The 25,185-nt window shown below is 40.7% G+C and overlaps 1 protein-coding gene and 1 non-coding gene across 2 annotated transcripts; both read right to left on the bottom strand.

Annotated features, from left to right (window-relative positions):
• Positions 1–7,768: 7,768 nt before the first annotated feature.
• On the bottom strand, positions 7,769–7,904 carry LOC111544530. Its single transcript, XR_002732193.1, has one exon. It is a non-coding gene; the product is annotated as a small nucleolar RNA SNORA70 (small nucleolar RNA).
• A 125-nt stretch (positions 7,905–8,029) lies between these two features.
• On the bottom strand, positions 8,030–8,737 carry LOC111544520 (40S ribosomal protein S3a-like). Its single transcript, XM_023215077.1, has one exon. It carries the CDS (start codon positions 8,735–8,737, stop codon positions 8,384–8,386), a length of 354 nt encoding a protein of 117 aa, XP_023070845.1. The 3' UTR covers positions 8,030–8,383.
• Positions 8,738–25,185: the final 16,448 nt, after the last annotated feature.

Genomic DNA, 25,185 nt, shown 5'->3' with positions numbered 1-25,185 from the left:
TTCAGAGATCGTGAAGAATGAAATGAGATTATGTAAATAACAACTTACCACAGTGCTTGGCACATAGTAAGTGCTCAATAATGTCAGCTATGATTATTATTATTTCCTTCTTAACACACAAAGAAGGATGGGATCCAAAAATAACAGTGTGCCACAGTTTGAAAGGCATTTATTTGATCTTGTCTCTACATTCCCATTTTACATGTAGCACTTACCCGGTGGAAGTGAAAATACAGTGAACGCTAAAAAGCCCTGTGTCTCTCGGTGGTGTCTGGACAACCCTGGCAACTCGGAACATGAAGGAGAGAACAAGAATTCCCTGTGCTTTTCCTTTTCTTCTTTTCCAAACACGTGTGCAGACTTCCCCTGCATTTCAGCCCCACCCTCTTTATTTTACTGCCTAATCTATAAAGGAGGATTAACAGCAGCACGCTGCTTTGGCATAGAACAGATTCTGGGTGAGGACCTGTAGGTAGAGTTTAATGAATACAATTTTCTAGGACTGTGAGTGCATATTTTTAGCTCCATGCTGGGCTTCAGCGTTGGTTCTTGAGACAGATGAACAGACTCTTTGATCAGACTTGGGTGTTGCTCCAAGAAGAACCTTTTCTCAGAAAGTCGTTAGGAAAATAAAATTGTCTTCTGTTGCCCTTATTCCTAATATGCAGTCTATAGATTCAGATTCCAGATAACTGGTCCTGATCTCAGTAAATTAATTGCATTGCAATATTGAGTTACACCATTGTGGAAAGAAAAAGTACTCCTGGGCAGGAACAGATCCACTTTCTCACGAAAGAGAATAGCTGGTGCTCAAGTGTGTGGTTGCCATCCTTTCCCTTTTGAGAGTAGGGTAGAGGTAGTTAACCTTCCTGGGGGAGGTTTGGCCTAGACAACATCATAGACACTATATCCCCCCTGGAGTTACCAAACAATAAAACTGCTTCCTTTGCCAAACACAAAGAATGGTCTGGAGTTGGATATTAGCAAACAGCAAACCACATAAAGAAGACAAAAAAAGGGAGAGAGGGAGAAGGAAGAAAAGAATAGGAAGAAGGATAGAAGAAAGAAGCAAAATTACATGAAGAGGAAAGCATAAAATAAGATCTCTTTTCTGCTTTAGCTTGCCAGAGAAAGAGGGCAGCCATCCAGTTTTGTCATGATTTTAGCTAGTGCCAGGCAAGGATGGGAAGGTGGAGAAGAAGGGATTTTGATATAATGCCAAGCAGGTCAAGGATGAGGCACCGGGTCTTTGGAAATAGCTGAGACTTTAATACCTTGGCATTGGGAGAGTGTGCACAAGATGGGGAAGGATTTGATCTTTTGCATTCCTGCTCAGGACCCTCTCCTTCTCTATCTAATAGGATTAACAGATATTTTCCTAAGCAGAAATCAAAATGTGTCAAATCATCTGAGGCAGTCAATTTGTTCACAATGCCCACGTTCTTACAGATGCAGCACTATTCAAAAACAGTTTCATTTCAAGAGATACAAAGCAGCAGAGATGTAAACATTTATCTTCATAATCTTACCCTCCTTTCAGACTGCTTAATTTTTCCCAGTGATTTTCCCCTCCTCTTTCACTCTCCCCGCCTCACCCCCCGCCCCAGCTCAAGCTTCAAAACATCTAGTACAAAAAAGACAAGACTTCCCCAGAGGATTCCGGTCTCAGTGATCCTGATGATGCAATGTGTGCTCTCCATTATTCCTGGAAGCTCACTGGATATGTTCCTGTATCCCGCCTCACAGCTTCAGTTGTCCTTATTTTTGCATCTCTTACAAATCCTCCTTGAACACCTGCAAAGGTTACTTCCACCTCTTCCTCCCACCTCATTCCAAGTTATCAGAATTCCTTCCTCACCTTTGCCACCCCACCTCTACACTCTTTTTATTATTATTATTATTATTATTGTTATTATTATTATTGCTATTATTATCCTCTCCACCAGCACAGCCCATGTGATTTCTCCTTAGGGAGGTACTAAGTTGCCTTCCCTTGTGCTACCTTAAAACTGCTTGTCCTCTTCCAGCTAATTTTGAACACAACAGACCACTGTCACCTTTGGAAGAATGAATGAAAGTAGTTAGAGTAGGATTCCAACTTCACATTGTTGACATTCCTGAAAATCTCATGCATTTTCATTGCCCCCTCCCCACTTCCCTTCTTTCTCATTGAGACCCCATAGCAGCAATTAGAAGCTCTGAAATGAATAGAAACAATAGCTACCAGTGTGTGTTATTCTTAAAACTTGAATAGTAGATATTTAGCAAGCAGAATAAAGGCCGATTTTATTCCTCTTTCTTATCACTTGTATATTCAGTATACATATATAGTTTTTTTAAAAGTAGATTACTGGCTGGGCGCAGTGGCTCACACCTATAATCCCAGCACTTTGGGAGACTGAGGAGGGCGGATCATGAGGTCAAGAGATCAAGACCATGCTGGCCAACAGGATGAAGCCCCATCTCTACTAAAAATACAAAAATTAGCAGGCATGGTGGTGCACGCTTGTAGTCGCAGCTACTAGGGAGGATGAGGCAGGAGAATCGCTTGAACCCAGGAGGCAGAGGTTGCAGTGAGTGGAGATCAGGCCACTGCTCTCCAGCCTGGGCGACAGAGCGACATTCCATCCCCCCTCCCGCCCCCAAAAAGGGGATTACTGACTATAATCTCCATAACAACATATTTTTCACTGATATATTTTGGGTGTCTATTACACCATAATTCTCTGTGTGATCGTGGTGTCAAAATATGATGAATTGGTCCATTCTCCCTAGAGAGTCCTCTCCACCATTTTTCCTTCCCACCTGTTAAAACCCTACCCATTCTGTGGGATCCAACTTACACCACATCTCCTCTAGGAAATTTTCCCAGATCCTCCCAGAAGAGTTATTCTCCCTCCCCCAGGGCTCCTAGTGAGGACGTTTATGTCTTTCCTGTCTCACCCACTGGAGTTGGTTTTGTATTCTGGCCACTGTTGATGTCTGTCTGCACCCAGACCAGGAGGCCTGGAGCACAAAGAACTTATCTGTCCTTTCTGGTTTCTCTGTCACTCCTACAAGAGGGCCTGGCACAGCAGAGTGACTCTATCAACTGAAGATGATGTATGTATGGATGATATCTCAGCTTTCTGAGCCTGAGAAAAGGCCACCAGGACCTGTTTTGAGCATGTCTGGATGAGGGAGATGTCAAGCCACTTCTGGCCTTCTTCTCCCACCTCATTCCCACTGATACATGACAATGATTTTGAGACTTCCTCACATTAGAATTTTAATATTTTTTTCATCTAAATGCTCATCTTTAGTAAATATGTAACTAGATGAATTGTGAAGTGAGAGAATTAAAAAGTGCTATCTTATATCTGAATGAATAAATCATTTATATTAGCTCTTCTCTTTCTAGGCTAGTCTGGAATTGGCAACAAATACCTAAGCATCAGTACTCTTTGACATAGTGTATTCATTTATTTTTATTTTTTAAGCAGTCTGACAAGTTATTTACCGTGTCAATTAGCATTGGCCTGAAAAGGAGTTGTGCTACGTGTGTTTATGTTCAGCTTTTGAGTTGTCCTGATAATTCTGGCTTTTATTTGTACAGGTATTTATCTTGAAAGAATCATCGCCACCACCACAAAAACCCTACCTCATATTTTAACATTTTCTTAGAACCATACCTTGTTTTCAACCCATCATTTCAGTATTAAATTTTTTCTCCTGATAAGGCAAATGACACTTTAGCCTTAGTTAATGTAAAACAGGAAGGTGTTAATCTCATTTTCAACATGTCAGCTCTTGCAGGTAGGGTATTAATACGCAAGATCCCCTGCTGGCAGCCTCAACAGAATCTTTCCAGCTGTGAAGTGAAGTCCAAACCTGGTAATTTTTGCTTTCTTTTATTGTTTGTGCTCAGGTCTACTTCATTCATTGAAAAAGGTATAGCAGTAGCTAAATGCATATAAAGAAACAAAGGGATGTTTGCAAACTATTGACTTAACTCTGTACTCAGACACTATGCTAGGTTTGTTTTAAAATATTCACACACTACAAACATTTGGGTATGTTTGATGATAAATAGCAACTAGGTAAGACATATTTGAAAGATCCCCAGAGATCTATAATTTTGCATCAGAGAACTCCAGTTCAGTGTCACCAATAGCTTTGTTTAATTTGCTTTCTTTAAGACGATAATCTGGACTAAACAAGGAACAGTAGGGGCTATGTTGTAGGAAGTATTTTGGGATCCTTATCTAACAAAAAAAAATTATATTCTTGGAGTAATGTGGGAACCAAACTTTCAGTTTTATTTTTTCTTCACATTGTAGAGATGAAAGGAAAAAAATGTTTTCATAGTACTGAGTTGGTGTGGACAGTGTGAAGGAGATATGTTTCCTACAGAAATTTTTAGGAGTTTGGGGAATTGGTTCTACTTATCCTACTCTATTTCTATAAACACTAAAGGTGTTTTTGTAGGGCAATTTCAAAAGAGGGCAGTTAGAGCAAAGAGGAAATCAGTAACTATAGTGAATATATAAGAATATTAAAATTAAACTTTCTATTTTGTAAATATGATTAATAACAAAACTTAATTTTTAAAAATATGATGTAAATATGATTAATAGGTTTTAAAGAAAATTTCACATGGTTCCAATTTAAGAAAGAATTAGAATAGGCATTTTAATTTCACACAGGAATGGAATTACATGTGGCTTTAAAAAATTATTGCTAAATAGACTGTAAATACTGATAAGCTATTTGTTCATTTGAACTAAAAACAGGAGAGAAACAGAAAAAATAAAATGGGATGGCAGCACAGACAAATAAAATAATATTTACAGGGTGGGCAAGTAAGAGGATGTGGCCATAGAAAAGCATGAAAGGACCTGGGCCCTGGATGCATGCAACTAGTCTTGTACCTAGTTGAGGAGAGATTTGAGAGGAGAGATAGTGATGGTGCCACTGAAGAGGTTAATTTTTGCACATGTCCTCCACTTGCTAGTCACATGTTCTTGTTTCACAGTTGAGACAGGTATTATTATGCCCACTATACAGATAAAGAGACACAAATGCAGAGAAGTTGAGGCTCCTCTGACATAGAGAGTTACATGTCAGCCCCAGCCCAGCCCTGTGATTCTTCTCCTTTTTTTTTCTTTCTTTTTTTTAAGGTTAGGATGAGAGCTTAAAAACTGCGAAAGGAAGGGAAAAAAGATGAACCAAAAATATGTGAAATCTTTTAAAAAGACTCACTGAGGAATTCTGAGCTGTCAAATATATCCAGAAAAATAAGGCAGGGAAAAAGTGAGATTATAGGGTTTTGAAAAATTCCTGTTCAAGTTCGTAACATGCACAGTGCTTCTTTTAATTAATGTCCTGTCTGTACATATTTTCCTACACACCATTCTGTAGTTATAGAATTAATTCCCTTGCCCACCGGGTCAGTATTTTATTACTTTACTGGTTTCTTTTTGTAATAGCTTTTTTATACTCCTTGCCAGTGAAAGTATACCCCCAGAAGAAGAGGACGACCAAAGGAAGGAAAACATGGGCAGGAAAGGCCTGGCAAGCAAGGTCACTGTTAGAGCCACATCTCGATTGTTCCATTTCCCCAGTGGGCACTATTACATATTTCCCCTTAAGCATGAGGCCATGTTATTTTCTGTGTTTAGCTTTTACCTAGAACATGGATGAGCTCATCTGAAAATATAACAAAATTAAATTCTATCATTGCTCATTGCAACCACGTAGCTGATATTTTATGTATTGCATCTTAAATCTCCTTCTGGAAGTGTAACAGAGTTATAACCTGTATAATTTGTACCATTGTTGACATTTTTATCTTCTTCGAAAACAATTTAGTACAACTTTCATTGAAGATCTTAAGCCTCACAGGTTAGTGGGCTTGGAGCAGGATGTGGAAATAATGGGAGAAAACCACTCATCAAAGTAGTTAAATGACTTGAACTCGATCACACAATTGGCTGAGTGTGGATCGAGAACCTGGAGTTTTATTTTAGGCTCTGGATCTTACCACATTGCCTTTCAAATTCATTTCAGCAGGACACAGTGGCTCATGCCTGTAATCTCAGCACTTTGGGAGGCCAAGGCGGGTGGATTACCTAAGGTCAGGAGTTCTAGACCAGCCTGGCCAACATGGTGAAACCCCGTCTCTACTAACAATACAAAAATTAGCTGAGCATGATGGCAGGTGCCTGTATCCCAGCTACTCAGGAGACTGAGGCAGGAGAATCACTTGAACAGGGGAGGCGGAGGTTGCAGTGAGCCAAGATCACACCACTGCACTCCAGCCTGGGCAAAAGAGTGAGACTCTGTCAAAAAAAAAAAAAAAAATTATTTCAGTCAGTGTTTATTGATCACTTGCCATGTGTTAAATGCTATAGATAATTGCATCAGAATTCCCCACCCATGAGCTTATTCTTTTATTAGGGTATGTCCAAACAGGTCTAGAAGAAAAATTTTAAAACATCTTTCACAGGAAAAGAAATTTCTAAGTCAAAACATTTGTTCACCCCGCAACACAAAACCCCAACATTTAATTATGCAACAACATAGATGAGGGAAATCTTTAGCTACAAGTAGTGAAAAACAATCAATACTACAAAACTATTGGCCTTATTTGTATGTCTGCCAAAATAAGTAAGAACACAGGCAGTGAAAGAAAAACTTGACTACTAAGATACCTTCCTAACTCGAAGCTACCATCTCCAAATATTCTCTGAGTCAACCAACAAGTATCAAGTACTCATTTCCTGTCAGGCACTGAATTAGAGATCTGAGAATGAACACAACAGATGTAATTCCTACCGTATTGAATGAAATAATTTGAATATCTTTTCTACTTTCAAAATATAAGCTAATATACTTTCCAGCCATTCAAATTTTAGTAAGAATTACTTTAGATGAATAATCAATTTTCTTGGTTCTCTGTTATGGGAGTTAGTGAGAGCTCAGTTTTATTGTTCATGGTGAGGTTGCAGAGCAGAAAACAGAGAAATAACAATAAAAAAAGTGAGAGGTCATTTTAGAACATGGAGAATCTGGGGAGGGTGTCCCAGAATGCAATGCCAACAAATATCGAGTACTCATTTCCTGTCAGGCACTAGATTAGAGAACTGAGAATTCCATGGAATGATGCCACTATGAAAAGCTCATGGTTACCTTAGGAGTTTGGGTGTCTAGAGAAAAGTAGGAGAGGAGTGACCAAGGAAAACATTGCGTTCTTATTGCCTAAGGATCTTGGTGTCAAATTCATTGACCCAGGAATCTGTGAACTTAGAAAACTTATTAAAGAATTTAGATTTTCCCCCCCCACAAATAGAACACTTTTTTTTTTTTTTTTGATAGAAAGTAGGATTTATTGTTTGGCATTAGGAGATGGCCACACAGTGGAAACCTTCATGAGTAGAGAGCTTGTCATTTGTCCAGAGGGCCACAATTGGGCATGTATTTGACTCCATAGTCATCTGGGATGAACTACTTCTCAGCCACCATGTCTCCAACTTCATTCAAATTGAACTTGATAAAGTATCACTTCTTTGAGATGTGGATCTTCTGGCAGCCAGGAACTTGAACTTGGCACTGTGTAGGGCCTCAATCACATGCTCCTTGTTCTGCTTGGTGCAGATGGACCTGATGACTTGGCCAATATGAAGCCAGGCTATGATGCTCTGAAGCTTTCCAATGGCACCTTGCATACCTGTCTACAGCCTACACAGGGACAGCATAAGGTCAGAGACATGAACATAACCTTGGAAAGGGCTATCTCCAAGGTCCCTTAGAGGCAACCCATACAAGAAACAGGCTGCGTACACTACCAAGGAACCTGCTGTTTTCAGCCATTGCACACCAAGCCCCCATGAGGAAAAGAGCTCGATTAACTTAACTGGCTGCAGACAAATAGGCTATTTTATTTGCCACTATTAAAATCAAACTTTAAACAGATTCTTGGACTTGTGGCTCATATCCATCAGCTCATTCAACGTTAGCACCTGTCTTGTCCCCGGTAGCTTTTCCAGAACAACTAACTTCACCATGAAACTCTATTAGTTTTCCCAATTCAAACTTGGGTTCTTCAGCTTTTTACTTTTTTAATGAATACATCATGAAGAGGATAAATAGATTGGCAAGCATTTTCTATGTCTTTTCCAACGTTGTCTGGAATCAATTTATTGACCACTTCTTTGAAGTCATTTGTCTATACTTCTTTGTTTATGATTTCCGTCATCTCCTTCTGAATTTGACAGACCTGTTGGTGCTGAGCATAAGAGGTCTTCTGTATCTGACCATTATATTTTCTATAAAATCAGTACAGAACTAACTAAGCAAATGACCACTGGTAGTCTTGACATTGACATGAGCTTCAGTCATGGGTCTACCATTTTTTGACCACGGAACATATTTTGTCATGGGTAAGATCCATGCCATGGAAGTCAGTCAGGCAGTTTTTGCCCTGAACATCTTCAGTAATCAGCTTGTTTATTCTAAATGCAACTTCATTATTCTGCAGATCAGCAAGTCCCACTTCAAACACATGACCCTTAAGGTCATCAGGTGTAATTCTTGTTCCTTGAATCCTGGAAACTAGTGTCTTTCCAATATTCCTTATATTGAACATAGCAGGTGCTTTCACATGATACCAATCTTTCTTAGAAAATGGATCAACCCATTTCTTCTTGGCTTCTTTTTTGCTGCCTTTTATAAGACGCTTATTCTTGCCAACCACCATCGTGCTATTCAGAGACCCAAAAAGCAAGAATTTTGATTTTGTCAACCTTGAATAATATCTACAAAATATCACCTCTTAGTAATCTTTCATGAGTGATTGTTCTAGCCCCAGAAAGACAGAAAGACTGTTCTATGTTCTTATATGTTCTGGCTCATGATATGGTCTGACATAGGATAGTCTTTCTGTCTGTTCTATGTCAGACCATATCATGAGCCAGATAGCTGATATTTTAGGTAGGTTTAGAACAGTTTTTTTAAAAAAACATTTTCTACCAAAGTACCCCTAACTGGTAGTAGAGGAGAAAGTTTTGAGTGGCAAAACTCCATCAACAGAATTACACCAGTGATGGTAGGGTACAAGAGAACTGTTGAGGGTAAGTCAAGGCAGGAGTCTGAAATGCCTTTAAAATATTGTGGCTGTTTTCCTTAAAAATTTAAGCAATTATTATATACCACCCCATAACAGTTTCATGCATTTTATTGTTTTTGTTTTCCGACAGGGTCTTGCTCTGTCACCCAGGCCGGAGTGCAGTGGCACCATTATGAATCACTGCAGCCTCAACCTCAACACTCAAGCATCCTCTGACATCTGCCTCCCAAGTAGCCGGGACTACAGGCACTCACCACCATGCCTGGTTAAGTTTTTTTTTTTTTTTTTTTAATTGTATAGACAAGGTTTTGCCATGTTACCCAAGCTGGCCTTGAACTCCTGGCCTCGAATGGTCCACCCACCTCGGCCTCCCCAGGTGCTGGGATTACAGACATGAGCCACTGCACCTGACCTCATGTTTGTTTTACATATAAGCAATGCTTTAAAATACCTGCTAGTATTAAAATTGACTCTATGGGAAGAGATGCCATGATAACTGTGTGGTCTCAGTCCACCCACACACTTCGGCACATGCACAAGGATGTTTTACAGGGTCTACAGTGCCATGGTTTAGTTGAATTGAGAGTACCTTGAATTGGTTTGTAAGAGTGTGATTGGTCTCAGGATTCCCATTCATTACTGGGACCTCCAAGTTTCCAAGGATTTTTCTATGATCTACATCTGACTGCCAGTGATAAGGGCTTGTATGGCCAGGACAAGTAGAAAATATAGGACCCAGCATTCCAGATCAAAATGATTCTGGGTGAAGCATCCCTGCCAGCCATTCCCATATGGGCTGTTGTTGGGGTGATCAGACCCAACACCAGGTCGTTGGGGAGAAGAAATCCAGCAGAGTCAAAGGATTGAGAAAAAGACAATTTGAGAGAGAAAGTGGGACCAGGGGGCCATAGCAAGCATGGAGGCTGTGAAGGCACCAAGCTCTGGGAGCCCAGGCTATTTATTGGTGCTCAAACAAATAAACAGGTGGTGAAGATGTGGGAGTTGAAAGGAAAACAGTGTATCAAGTGAATGAGAAATATATGGCTGCTTGAGATAACAGGAGTGCTAGAAGCAAGGAGCCAGCAAGTCTAGCAGACATGGAAGCCCTGCCTCAGCTTCTCTCCAAACACATAGCTTTTCTCCCAATAGGCTGTTGATAGAATTTTGCCTTTTAAACATCCCCCTCTACTATCAGACTTGGCCCCAGAGAAGTCTGACTGAGTGTAAGGCACAGAGAGCACCGAGAAGCTGATCCAACTCTGCCATTATCTAGGTTCCCTTCATCTCATCAATATTTACTGAGGGCTAGGCGCGGTGGCTCAAGCCTGTAACCACAGCATTTTCGGAGGTCAAGGTTGGCAGATCACCTGAGGCCAGGAGTTTGAGACCAGCATGACCAATATGGCAAAACCCCATCTCTACTAAAAACACAAAAATTAGCAGGGCATGGTGGCGCATGCCTGTTATTCTAGCTACTTGCAAGGCTCAGTCACAAGAACTGCTTGAACCCAGGATGGGGCGCTTGCAGTGAGCCTAGATCACACCACTGCACTCCAGCCAGGGCAAAAGAGAGAGACTCTGTTTCAAAAAATAAAATAAATAAAATTAAATTTAAAAAAAGGCTTTGCAGATGTGAAGGTATGGACTTTGAGATGGGAATATTATCATGGATTAGGTGGGCCTAATCTAATCAGATGGGTCCTTAAAATCTGAACCTTTTTCATGCTGGAAGAAAGAGGAGATAAAAGAAAGATAGATTAAAAATGTGAGGCCAGGGGTGGTGGCTCACACCTGTAATTCCAGCATTTTGGGAGGCCGAGGCACGTGGATCACCTGAGCTCAGGAGCTCATGACCAGCCTGGCCAACATGGTGAAACCCCATCTCTACTAAAAATACAAAAATTAGCTGGGTGTGGTGGCATGCGCCTGTAATCCCAGCTACTTGGGAGGCTGAGGCTAGAAGATTGCTTGAACCCAGGAGGCGGAGGTTGCAGTGAGCCAAGATCATGCCACTGCATTCCAGCCTGGGGGACAGTGAGACTCTGTCTACATTAAAAAAAAAAAAAAGTGAGGGACTCAACGCACTGTTGCTAGCTTTGAAGTGGAAAGAGAGGCAATAAGACAAGGAACACAGCCTTGACAACATCTTGCTTTTGTCTCAGTGAGACCTGTGTCAAATTTCTGATCTCCAGAACTGTAAGATGATAGGTTTTGTGTTATTTTAAGGCACTCAATTTGTGGTAACTAATCACAACAGCCAATAGGAAACTAATAAAATTCCCATCCTTCTTGTGCTTGTATTCTAGTGAAAATATAAATAAATATAAATAACAGGGCATCTAAATATGCTAATAAGAGGTAGGAAGGAAATGAATGAAGTGATGTGAATGGGACTACAATGGACTCATCTGTCAACTTTTTAATGCTTTAAGAATGCTCTAATGCATGAATTTTGGCATTAGGCAAAGATTAGCTCCCCCTATAGGAGTTATTTATGTATCTCTTTTCCAGCTAGAGACAGGCATTTGACTTGGGCTCCACTAATAATACAGCCATGCTAGAATTTAAATTAGAGGCTACTGATGCAAAAGGGAAGGAGAGTTCAGGTAATTTCTCTTTCTCCCTCCCTCCCTTCTTCCTTCTTTCCCTCCCTCCAGCCCTCTTTCCCACTATCTCTTTCTCACTCTCTCTCTCCCTCCCTCTTGTAATAGTAGCTGGGGCTACAAGGTAATATACAGCACAAAACAGCCAACTTGCCTTTGGTAGCTAGAATTACTCCTTCATCAGATAAGTTCTGCTTCTGCAATATAGCTTTAGATGCTGTTCTAAAAGCTGAGCCCAAGCCTAGCTCTCCAGCCCTCTAAACAATTCTGTAAACCACAAAACATCTTTGTATTACTCTTTTTCTGCTTAACCAACTGAAGTCACTTTTGATTTCTTGCAACTGAAGGCCCTGAAGGAAATAGATAGTCATTAGACTTTGGACACTGTGGCTAAAGAGGTCTCTCTGAGAAGGTGAACTGGAGCAGGAAGAATATGAAGGAGCAAGTAATGGCTGAGGAAGCAGTCAGACTGAAGAAATGTGAAGACTACAGTGCTGGAGCTGGGGTGCAGAAAAAGCAGGACAAACAACGCCCTTGCCTTTGTGGAGTTTACCTCTGGTAGGGGGTATCTAGATAGTTAAAGGGAGGCAAATGATAGGCAACATAATTTCAGATACGTGTAATAAAGGAAGCAAAAGACAGAATTACAGGCTTCAGGCCAGGAGCTATTTTGGATAGGATGGGCAGGAAAGGCCTCTTGGAAGGAAGTGACATTACACAGAGATATAGGAGATTTATGACTTAGAGAGTGTCCCTCAAATACAATATTGGAACTCTGCTCAGGGAGGTGAGTTTCCTAAGAGTTCTTCAAGCAAAACCATAAACAGATATTGGAGGGTCATCTCTACCAAGGTTAGGAATATTTGGGAAATTCAACACATGTTTAAAATGCTCCTAGAGACAAATTTTTCAATAGCAGTTGCGATCATTTTTTTGATGATGTTCTCAACCTTGAACTTGCCAAATACAAATGGTAACATTTTTAGGGAGATAATGCCTTACATTATGAACATTTGTTCACAGCTACAAATTAGCTTGAATTTTGTCTTGGATACTTTCTATGTGAACAAGTACTAAAAAAAATATAAAGCAGATGCAATGTTGGTTCTTCGTCACTTCTGTCAGCGGCTCTTCTAGTTTGACAGACTAGGCTGTCAACAATGGAATGAAGCCAGTGAGAGGTGACAATGTGCTAGCTGCCCTCACTCTCGGTGCCTCCTTGGCCTGGGTATCTACTCTGGCGGTGATTGAGGAGCCCTTCAGCCTGCCACTGCACTGTGGGAGCCCATCTCTGGGCTGGCCGAGGCTGGAGCCGGCTCCCTCTGCTTGCAGGGAGGTGTGGAGGGAGAAGCGCGGGCGGGCTGCCAAGGACGCTCGTAGGTCAGTGTGAATTCCTGCGGGCGCAGGCGCCGGCTCGGCGGGCCCTGCACACAGGGCGGCTGGCCGGCATCACTGGCCCAGGGCAGAGAGGGGCTTAGCACCCAGGCCAGCAGCTGCAAAGGTTGCTCCGGGTCCCCCAGCAGTGCTGGTCGGACGGCACGGTGCTCGAGTTCTCACCGGGCCTCAGCTGTCTCCCCGTGGGGCAAGGCTCAGGACCTGCAACCCACCGTGCCCAAACCCCTCCTCTGCTGCGGGTTCCCGCACAGCCCAAGCCTCCCTGAGGGGAATGCCCCCTGCTCCGTGACACCCAGTCCTATCGACAGCCCAAGGGCTGAGGAGTGCAGGCGCAGCTCGGGACTGGCGGGCAGCTCTGCCTGCAGCCCCTGTGAGGGATCCACTGGGTGAGGCCAGCTGGGCTCCTGAGTCTGGTGGGGACTTGGGGAACTTTTATATCTAGCTAAGGGATCATGAATGCACCAATCAGCACTCTGTGTCTAGCTCAGTGTTTGTAAACACACCAATCAGTACTCTGTGTCTAGCTCAAGGTTTGTAAATACACCAGTTGGTGCTCTGTATCTAGCTAACTCTGTGTCTAGCTAACCTAGTGGGGCCTTGGAGAACTTTTCTGTCTGGGCAATGTGTCTAGCTAGCTCAATGATTGTAAATACACCAATCAGCACTCTGTCAAAACGGACCAATCAGCTCTCTGCAAAATGGACCAATCTGCAGGATGTGGGTGGGGCCAGACAAGGGAATAAAAGCAGGCTGCTGCCAGTGGCAACCCGGGTCAGCCAGTGACAATCAGCTCTCTTTTTTCTTTTTGCTCTTTGCAATAAATCTTGCTGCTGCTCACTCTTTGGGTCCATGCTGCCTTTAAGAGCTGTAGCACTCACCATGACGGTCTGCAGCTTCACTCCTGAAGCCATTGAGACCACGAACCCACTGGGAAGAATGAACAACTCCAGACGTGCCACCTTTAAGAACTGTAACACTCACTGCGAAGGTCTGCGGCTTCGCTCCTGCCAACAAGACCACGAACCCACCAGAAGGAAGAAGCTCCAGATGCATCTGAACGTCTGAAGGAACAAACACCAGACACACCATCTTTAAGAACTGTAACACTCACCGTGAGGGTCCGCAGCTTCATTCTTGAAGTCAGCGAGACCAAGAACCCACCAATTCCGGACACACCCATGCTAACAGAAAGAAACATCAACTTCAGGCAAGAGTCTTCCAAAATAATCTGTTTGCAGATGGAAGTTGCTGGTTTTCTGTGAGCATGAAAAATTAATTATCAGTGAGAGGGCATTTACTACTTTCAAAGTCCATCTATTTATTGACTTTTTAAAAAAATCTTCCCAGAGAAAAGAACTATTTTCTAAAATTGATTAATCAACTTACTGACCTGAGTCAAAGCTTTGATGAAAAACAGAATGAATGTACTTTCTCATATAAATCCCAGAAAACATAGGGCAGGAGGGTTTTTGGCCTGTTTTTATCCAAAGCAGTAATCTGAAGTATCTTTTCCCATGAAAAATCAGAAAAGTATTCAAGTAAAATATTAACAGATTTATGGTAAATATGGCAAAGTGAACATATACATCTACTTTTACTTTCTTCTCAAACCTTAGAAATGGCAATAAGACACCTAAAAAAAAATATTACACTCTAAGTTCTAGAGTACATGTGTACAATATGCAGGTTTGTTACATATGTATACATGTGCCATGTTGGTGTGCTGCACCCATTAGCTCGTCATTTACATTAGGTATATTTCCTAATGCTATCCCTCCCCCCTCGCCCCCTACCCATGACAGGCCCCAGTGTGAGATGTTCCCCTTCCTGTGTCCAAGTCTTCTCATTGTTCAGTTCCCACCTATGGTGAGAATATGTGGCGTTGGTTTTCTGTTCTTGTGATATTTTGCTGAGAATGACGGTTTCCAGCTGCATCCATGTCCCTACAAAGGACATGAACACATCCTTTTTTTTTTTTTTTTTTAATACTTTAAGTTCTAGGGTACATGTGCATAACGTGCAGGTTTGTTACATATGTATACTTGTGCCATGTTGGTGTGCTGCACCCATCAACTCGTCAGCACCCATCGATTCATCATTTATATCAGGTATAACTCCCAGTGCAATCCCTCCCCCCTCCCCCCTCCCCATGATAGGCCCGGATGTGTGATGTTCCCCTTCCCGAGTCCAAGTGATGTCATTGTTCAGTTCCCACCTATGAGTGAGAATATGCGGTGTTTGGTTTTCTGTTCTTGGGATAGTTTGCTAAGAATGATGGTTTCCAGCTGCATCCATGTCCCTACAAAGGACACAAACTCATCCTTTTTTATGGCTGCATAATATTCCATGGAGTATATGTGCCACATTTTCTTAATCCAGTCTGTCACAGATGGACATTTGGGTTGATTCCAAGTCTTTGCTATTGTGAATAGTGCCGCAATAAACATACGTGTGCATGTGTCTTTATAGCAGCATGATTTATAATCCTTTGGGTATATACCCAGTAGTGGGATGGCTGGGTCATATGGTACATCTAGTTCTAGATCCTTGAGGAATTGCCATACTGTTTTCCATAATGGTTGAACTAGTTTACAATCCCACCAACAGTGTAAAAGTGTTCCTATTTCTCCACATCCTCTCCAGCACCTGTTGTTTCCTGACTTTTTAATGATTGCCATTCTAACTGGTGTGAGATGGTATCTCATTGTGGTTTTGATTTGCATTTCTCTGATGGCGAGTGATGATGAGCATTTTTTCATGTGTCTGTTGGCTGTATGAATGTCTTCTTTTGAGAAATGTCTGTTCATATCCTTTGCCCACTTTTTGATGGGGTTGTTTGTTTTTTTCTTGTAAATTTGTTTGAGTTCTTTGTAGGTTCTGGATATTAGCCCTTTGTCAGATGAGTAGATTGCAAAAATTTTCTCCCATTCTGTAGGTTGCCTGTTCACTCTGATGGTAGTTTCTTTTATCCCATTTGTCAATTTTGGCTTTTGCTGCCATTGCTTTTGGTGTTTCAGACATGAAGTCCTTGCCCATGCCTATGTCCTGAATGGTACTACCTAGGTTTTCTTCTAGGGTTTTTATGGTATTAGGTCTAACATTTAAGTCTCTAATCCATTTTGAATTAATTTTCGTATAAGGAGTAAGGAAAGGATCCAGTTTCAGCTTTCTACTTAATGGCTAGCCAATTTTCCCAGCACCATTTATTAAATAGGGAATCCTTTCCCCATTTCTTGTTTCTCTCAGGTTTGTCAAAGATCAGATGGCTGTAGATGTGTGGTATTATTTCTGAGGACTCTGTTCTGTTCCATTGGTCTATATCTCTGTTTTGGTACCAGTACCATGCTGTTTTGGTTACTGTAGCCTTGTAGTATAGTTTGAAGTCAGGTGGCGTGATGCCTCCAGCTTTGTTCTTTTGACTTAGGATTGTCTTGGCAATGTGAGCTCTTTTTTGGTTCCATATGAACTTTAAAGCAGTTTTTTCTAATTCTGTGAAGAAACTCATTGGTAGCTTGATGGGAATGGCATTGAATCTATAAATGACCTTGGGCAGTATGGCCATTTTCACGATATTGATTCTTCCTATCCATGAGCATGGTATGTTCTTCCATTTGTTTGTGTCCTCTTTTATTTCACTGAGCAGGAACACATCCTTTTTTATGGCTACATAGTATTCCATGGTATGTATGTGCCACAGTTTCTTAATCTAGTCTGTCATTGATGGACATTTGGGTTGGTTCCATGTCTTTGCTATTTTGAATAGTGCCACAATAAACATACGTGTGCATGTGTCTTTATAGCAGCATGATTTATAATCCTTTGGGTATATCCCCAGTAATGGGATGGCTGGGTCAAATGGTATTTCTAGTTCTAGATCCTTGAGGAATCACCACACTTGTCTTCCACAATGGTTGAACTAGTTTACAGTCCCACCAACAGTGTAAAAGTGGTCTTATTTCTCCACATCCTCTCCAGCATCTCTTGTTTCCTGAGTTTTTAATGATCGCCATTCTAACTGGTGTGAGATCATATCTAATTGTGGTTTTAATTTGCATTTCTCTGATGGTGAGTGGTGATGAGCATTTTTTCATGTGTCTGTTGGCTGCATAAATGTCTTCTTTTGAGAAGTGTCTGTTCATATCCTTCGCCCACTTTTTGATGGGGTTGTTTTTTTTTTCTTGTAAATTTGTTTGAGTTCTTTGTAGGTTCTGGATATTAGCCCTTTGTCAGTTGGGCAGATTGCAAAAATGTTTTCCGATTCTGTAGGTTGCCTGTTCACTCTGATGGTAGTTTCTTTTGCTGTGCAGAAGCTCTTTAGTTTAATTAGATCCTATTTGTCTATTTTGGCTTTTGTTGCCATTGCTTTTGGTGATTTAGACATGAAGTCCTTGCCCATGCCTATGTCCTGAATGGTATTGTCTAGGTTTTCTTCTAGAGTTTTATGGTTTTAGGTCTAAAATTTAAGTCTCTAATCCATCTTGAATTACTTTTTGTGTAAGAGATAAGGAAGGGATCCAGTTTCAGCTTTCTACATATGGCTAGCCAGTTTTTCCAGCACCATTTATTAAATAGGGAATTCTTTCCCCATTTCTTGTTTTTGTCAGGTTTGTCAAAGATCAGATGGTTGTAGATGTGTGGTGTTATTTCTGAGGGCTCTGTTCTGTTCCATTGCTCTGTGTTGGTACCAGTACCATGCTGTTTTGGTTGCTGCAGCCTTATAGTATAGTTTGAAGTCAGGTAGCATGATGCCTCTAGCTTTGTTCTTTTGGTTTAGGATTGTCTTGGCAATGCAGGCTTTTTTTTTGGTTCCATATGAACTTGAAAGAATTTTTTCCAATTCTGTGAGGAAAGTAATTGGTAGCTTAATGGGGATGGCATTGAATCTATAAATTACCTTGGGCAGTATGGCCATTTTCACGATATTGATTCTTCCTATCCATGACCATGGAATGTTCTTCCATTTGTTTGTGCCCTCTTTTATTTCATTGAGCAGTGGTTTGTAGTTCTGCTTGAAGAGGTCCTTCATGTCCCTTGTAAGTTGGATTCCTAGGTATTTTATTTTCTTTGTAGCAATTGTGAATGGGAGTTAACTCACGATTTGGCTCTCTGTTTGTCTGTTATTGGTGTATAAAAATGCTTGTGATTTTTGCACATTGATTTTGTATCCTGAGACTTTGCTGAAGTTGCTTATCAGCTTAAGGAGATTTTGGGCTGAGACAATGGTGTTTTCTAAATATACAATCATGTCACCTGCAAACAGGGACAATTTGACTTCCTCTTTTCCTAATTGAATAAATACCCTTTATTTCTTTCTCCTGCTTGATTGCCCTGGCCAGAACTTTCAACACTATGTTGAATAGGAGTGGTGAGAGAAGGCATCCCTGTCTTGTGCCAGTGTTCAAAGGGAATGCTTCCAGTTTTTGCCCATTCAGTATGATGTTGTCTGTGGGTTTGTCATAAAGAGCTCTTATTATTTTGAGATCAGTTCCATCAATACCGAATTTATTGAGAGTTTTTAGCATGAAGGGCTGTTGAATTTTGTCAAAGGCTTTTTCTGCATCTATTGAGATAATCATGTGGTTTTTGTCTTTGGTTTTGTTTATATGCTGGATTACATTTATTGATTTGCATATGTTGAGCCAGACTTGCATCCCAGGGATGAAGCCCACTTGATCATGGTGGATAAGCTTTTTGATGTGCTGCTGGATTCTGTTTGCCAGTATTTTATTGAGGATTTTTGCATTGATGTTCATCAGGGATATTGGTCTAAAATTCTCTTTTTTTATTGTGTCTCTGCCAGGCTTTGGTATCAGGATGATGTCGGCCTCATAAAATGAGTTAGGGAGGATTCCCTCCTTTTCTATTGATTGGAATCATTTCAGGAGCAATGGTACCAGCTCCTCTTTGTACCTCTGGTAGAATTTGGCTGTGAATCCATCTGGTCCTGGACTTCTTTTAGTTGGTGGGCTATTAATTATTGTCTCAATTTCAGAGCCTGCAATTGTTCTATTCAGGGATTCACCTTCTTCCTAGTTTAGTCTTGGGAAGAGTGTATGTGTCCAGGAATTTATCCATTTCTTCTAGGTTTTCTAGTTTATTTGCGTAGAGGTGTTCATGGTATTCTCTGATGGTAGTTTGTATTTCTCTGGGGTCGGTGGTGATATCCCCTTTACCATTTTTTATTGTGTCTATTTGATTCTTTTCTCTTTTCTTCTTTGTTAGTCTTACCAGCAATCTATCAATTTTGTTAATCTTTTCAAAAAACCAGCTCCTGGATTCATTGATTTTTTGAAGGGATTTTTGTGTCTCTATCTCCTTCAGTTCTGCTCTGATCTTGTTATTTCTTGCCTTCTGCTAGCTTTTGAATGTGTTTGCTCTTGCTTGTCTGGTTCTTTTAATTGTGATGTTAGAGTGTCAATTTTAGATCTTTCCTGCTTTCTCTTGTGGGCATTTAGTGCTATAAATTTCCCTCAACACACTGCTTTAAATGTGTCCCAGAGATTCTGGTATGTTGTATCTTTGTTCTCATTGGTTTGAAAGAACATCTTTATTTCTGCCTTCATTTCATTATGTATCCAGTAGTCATTCAGGGGCAGGTTGTTCAGTTTCCATGCAGTTGAGCGGTTTTGAGTGAGTTTCTTAATCCTGAGTTCTAGTTTGATGGCACTGTGGTCTGAGAGACAGTTTGTTATAATTTCTGTTCTTTTACATTTGCTGAGAAGTGCTTTACTTCCAGCTATGTGGTCAATTTTGGAATAAGAATAAGACACGTTTTTAAGAAGCACAAATCAATAAGGACAGCGAGAACAAAAGAGTGTAACAAAACAAACAAATAAACAATATAGAGACTGAGAAGCAGGTGAATTAGTGGTAAAAAGAACATAACAAGCTGGGCACAGTGGCTTATGCCTGTAATCCCAGAACTTTGGGAGGCCGAGGTGGGTGGATTGCTTGATTCCAGGAATTCAAGACCAGCTTGGGCAACATGGTGAAACTGCATCTCTACTAAAATTCAAAACTGAGCTGGGCAAGGTAGCGTGCGTCTGCAGTCCAAGTGACTTGGGAGGATGAGGAGGGAGAATCACCTGAGCCTGGAGAATTTGAGCTGAGATCATGCCACTCCAGACTGGGTCACAGAGCGAGACTGTGTCTCAAAACTCAAAGCCAGCAAAGGGAAAGGCTGTAGACTAACTCAGTTTTACACCAGAGGCTGAACAAAGCTCTGGGACTGACAGCACTAGAAAGTCTCTAGAAAAATAGGAAGATTGGCTGAAAGTCCAAGACAGCAGTCAGATCCATCAGTGGTGTCTCCAACTCCCAGCATCTGGCAACCACCACTCTATTTTTCTTCTCTCCCTACCTTCTCACCCTGGCAGGGGATCAGAGATCTAGTCTCTGGGGAAGGTATAAAACAGAGTCTTTTGGCAAGTGGGGTTGAAGGTAAGGATAGGATACTGAGGGAAAATAATGCATGTTAAATGTTTAAAATCCTGCTCCTCTTTATCTACCTGGCTTTCAGAATACTAGTTGACAGACTTTTATCGTTAGCCTGGAGATTGGAAAATCCTTCCCCACAGCCTGACCAGCTCAAGAAAAAAAGTTTCAAGATAATAGCATTCTAAGTTCCCCAACAAAATAGCCAAGCTAGAATGCCCCAAAGTAAAAACTGTGATTGGATAAGCTGCTTCCCCACCTCCAGCCTCAATTACTCCCAACTCACACTAACACATTCAGAGATGCCCACTGCCTTTTAATTTTAGGGAAGCCTTTAACTTGAAGGGTAAAAGGACCAAAGCAAAACAGCAGATAAATGCAACTTGGAGCAAATGCATACCCTACATGGAAAAGAAAACTCCAAAAACAAAATAAAACAGAAATCGCATTATTAATATATTCAGAAAGAAAAAAAACAACATTGCTACCATGAAACAAGTATAATATACTGTATAATAAATAAGAATATTCACAGAAATAAAACAATCTATTATTTAAAAATATATGTATGATAGCAGAAATGAAAACAAATTGGAAGTTTTCCTAGTCTGTTTTGTGCTGCTATAATACAACAGCAGAAACTGGGTAATCTATAAACAATAGAAATTTGTTTGACTCATGGTTCTGAAGGCTGGGAAGTCGTGATTGAGGGGCCACATCTGATAAGTTCATCATAGTCCATCGCCTGGCTGAAGAGCAGAAGGGCACAAAAGCACTCGGGAGAGAAAGGAAGAAAGTGAAACTCATCCTTTCATCAGGAGTCCATTTTTAAGATAACTAACCTATTCCCCAAATCAGGACAATAATTCATTCATGAGAGCAGAGCCCTCATGGCTTAATTACCTTTCAGAGACCCCCCTTCCCCACACTGTTGCATTGAGAATGAAGTTTCTAACACATAAACTGTGGGGACACATTCAAACCATAGCAGAAGGGCTGGAAGATAAAAATTTCTAAAGAAATTTCCCAGAGTGTGGAGCAGAGAAACAGAGATGTAAAGTATTGAAAAAAGAGATTAAAAAAAAAAAAAAGGATAATTAGCCAAGGAGATCCAAAATCCAAATAATAGGAGTCTCAGAATCAGAGAACAACAACCAAAACGTGTGTGTATGAAGGGGGGATATGTGTTAGTCTTCTATTGCTGCCTAACAAATTACCACAAACTAGAATTAAGTATTGCCCTACAGTTTCCATGGGCTGAAGTTCAGATACACTGACTTGGCTTCTCTGCTCAAGGTCTCACAAGGCTACAGTTAAGGAGTTAGCTAGGGCTGGAGTCTCATCACAGGCTAAGAGTCCTCTTCTAAGTTCACACATTTGTTGGCAGAAATAATTTCTTTTCAGCTTTAGAATCCATGGTAGCTAGCATTTTCAAGGCTAGCAAGAGAGAGTCTCTCACTTCTACGCCTTCTTTTAAAAGTCTCAATTGCTGGGTGTGGTGGCACATGCCTGTAATCTCAGAACTTTGGGAGGCCCAGGTGGGAGGATCACTTGAGCCCAGGAGTTAGAGGTTACAGTGAGCCATGATTGCACCACTGTGCTCCAGCCTGGGTGACAGAGCAAAACCTGCTCTTAAACAAATATATAAATAAATAAATGGCTCATTTGACCATGTCAGGTATACCCAGGAAAATCTCTTTTAATTAACTAACTTAAAATTAACTGATTAGGGTCCTATATTATATCTACAAAATTTCTCGCCTTTGCCATATAACATAGTAAAATCATATAATTATGGGGAGTGCTATTTCATCACCTTTGCCATATTCTTTTTTAAATTTGTTTTCTTATTTTTATTTATTTTTTAAAATTATACTTTAAGTTCTGGGATACGTGTGCAGAACCTGCAGGTTTGTTACATAGGTATACACGTGCCATGGTGGTTTGCTGCACCCATCAACCCATTATCTACATTAGGTATTTCTCCTAATGCTATCTCTCCCCTTGTCGCCCATCCCCCAACAGGTACCAGTGTGTGATGTTCTCCCTGTGTCCATGTGTTCTCATTGTTCGACTCCCACTTATGAGTGCAAGCATATGGTGTTTGGTTTTCTGTTCTTGTGTTAGTTTGCTGAGAATGATGGTTTCCTGCTTCATCCATGTCCCTGCAAAGGACATGAATTCATCCTTTATTATGACTGCATAGTATTCCATGGTGTATATGTGCCACATTTTCTTTATCTAGTCTATCATTGATGGGCATTTGGGTTTGTTCAAAGTCTTTGCTATTATGAACAGTGCTGCAATAAACATATGTATGCATGTGTCATTGTAGTAGGATGATTTATAATCCTTTGGGTATACCCAGTAATGGATGGCTGGGTCAAATGGAATTTCTGGTTCAAGATCTTTGAGGAATCGCCACAATGTCTTCCACAATGGTTGAACTAATTTACACTCCCACCAACAGTGTAAAGTTCCTACTTCTTTACATCCTCTCCAGCATTTGTTGTTTCCTGACTTTTTAATGATCACCATTCTAACTGGCATGAGATGGCATCTCATTGTGGTTTTGATCTGCAGTTCTCTAATGACCAGTGACGATGAGCTATTTTTCATATGTTTGTTGGCCGCATAAATGTCTTCTTTTAAGAAGTGTCTGTTCATATCCTTTGCCCACTTCTTTTTTTTTTTTAATTAAAAAGTAAACTTTAACGTTGAAAAGGCAAACTTGGGGAGGGCAGAAAGATCACACACAAGGCTGTCACTTCACACCTGGAGGGTTGCACAGTGGCCAGGCGGAGGCTCTCCTCACTTCCTGGACTGTGAGGCGGCTAGACAGAGGCGCTCCTCACTTCCCATACTGTGAGGTGGCCTGGCAGAGGCGGTCCTCACTTCCCAGACGGTAGGGCAGCCAGGCAGAGGAGCTTCTCACATCTTAGACTGTGCGGGGGCTGGGCAGAGGCACTTCTTACTTCCCAGACAGGGTGGTGGCCAGGCAGAGGCGCTCCTCTCTTCCCAGTCAGCTGGGCAGCCGGGCAGAGGCACTCCTCAGTTCCCAGATGGTGGCCTTTGCTGACTTTTTGATGGGGTTGTTTGTTTTTTTTCTTGTAAATTTGTTTAAGTTCTTTGTAGAGTCTGGATATTAACCCTTTGTCAGATGGATAGGTTGCAAAAATTGTCACCCATTCTATAGGTTGCCTGTTCACTCTGATGATAGTTTCTTTTGCTGTGCAGAAGCTCTTTAGTTTAGTTAGATTCCATTTGTCAAACCTGGCTTTTGTTGCCATTGCTTTTGTTTTAGTCAGGAAGTCTTTGCCCATGTCTATGTCCTGAATTGTATTGCCTAGGTTTTCTTCTAGGGTTTTTTTGGTTTTAGGTCTTACGTTTAAGTCTTTAATCCATCTTGAATTAATTTTTGCATAAATTGTAAGGAAGGGGTCCAGTTCCAGTTTTCTGCATATGATTAGCCAGTTTTCCAGCCTCCAGTGGTGATACCTTTGCCATATTCTATTGGTTAGAAGTTCAAACTTGCACTCATACTCAAGGAGAGGAGTTTCTATAAAGGCAGAAATCATGAGGGTAATCTTAGAATTCTGCTATCAGCAGAGGGGAGGGGATCATTAAACAAACAGTATAAGACAACTATTCAGACCTGAAACATATGATCTTCCAGATTGAAATAACTCATTAAAATGCCAACATAAATGATGAAAATGGATCCACATCAGACTTTGAGAAAACTGTTGGCTACAGGAAACTCTGATAAGAGGGTGCATGTCACAAAACAGATTAGAGATGGAAATGACATCATATTTTTAAATAACAATACTTCAATCTCAAAGGCAATGAAACAATGTGTTTAAAATTATAAAGCAAAAATGATGTGTACCCTTCAATTCTACACGTAGAAAACCTACCTAATTTCAGGATAAAATAAACACGTTTTCAGACACGTACAATCTCAATTATTGCCCACGTACCTTTTCTCAGAAGAATGCCTGAGGATTTGCTCCATTAAAAAGATGAGAAAACAAAACCAAAGAATAGTACAGGATAATTAGCATAAGAACAAGGCAAAGGGAATCCCAAGAGGATGGTAAAGGAGGATCCCAAACTATCATTGTGCAGGGTTGACAAAGCAACACACCCAGAAAAATTTCTTCCATAAGATAAAATTGAGAATAAGAGAAGAAATTGATAGAATATGTACTACATCTTAATATACTTGAGAGAAATTTAGACAACTGACAGAGTTTGGGCTTGCATTAGTGATAAACAAGTCAGGGAAACCCAAGAAAACAAACAATAATATAAACTAATTAATCCAAAAAGTTGTGCAGGAAAGGACAATAAATACTTGTTGACTACATGGCACAGCTGTTTACTACATGACATAGGGAGACACGTGGCATATTATTGATATTTACTCTGGTCATAATAATGTAAACACTAAGTTGGGGTATAAATATACATAGAGAATGAAGAAATGGAAAAGTTGTGTATGTGTTGTAGGGACATAGGGAGGTGAAGTAAGCTAGATCTTCAACTTCTATTGCAATAGATCTGTAGATAACACCTAAAACTGTGAAAAAAACAAGAGGCTATGCAAGCATCCTATTTGGAGACATGAAGGTAAATATCAAA

Source organism: Piliocolobus tephrosceles, chromosome 4 (assembly GCF_002776525.5).
Source record: "Piliocolobus tephrosceles isolate RC106 chromosome 4, ASM277652v3, whole genome shotgun sequence".
In the NCBI taxonomy this organism is placed as follows: domain Eukaryota; kingdom Metazoa; phylum Chordata; class Mammalia; order Primates; family Cercopithecidae; genus Piliocolobus; species Piliocolobus tephrosceles.
Note: the sequence above shows the minus strand (reverse complement) of the source record. Positions and strands in the feature narration are given on the sequence as shown.

Coding starts and splice junctions, on each gene's coding strand:
- LOC111544520 (XM_023215077.1), bottom strand. CDS start 8,737: ATGGTGGTTGGCAAGAATAAGCGTCTTATAAAAGGCAGCAAAAAAGAA.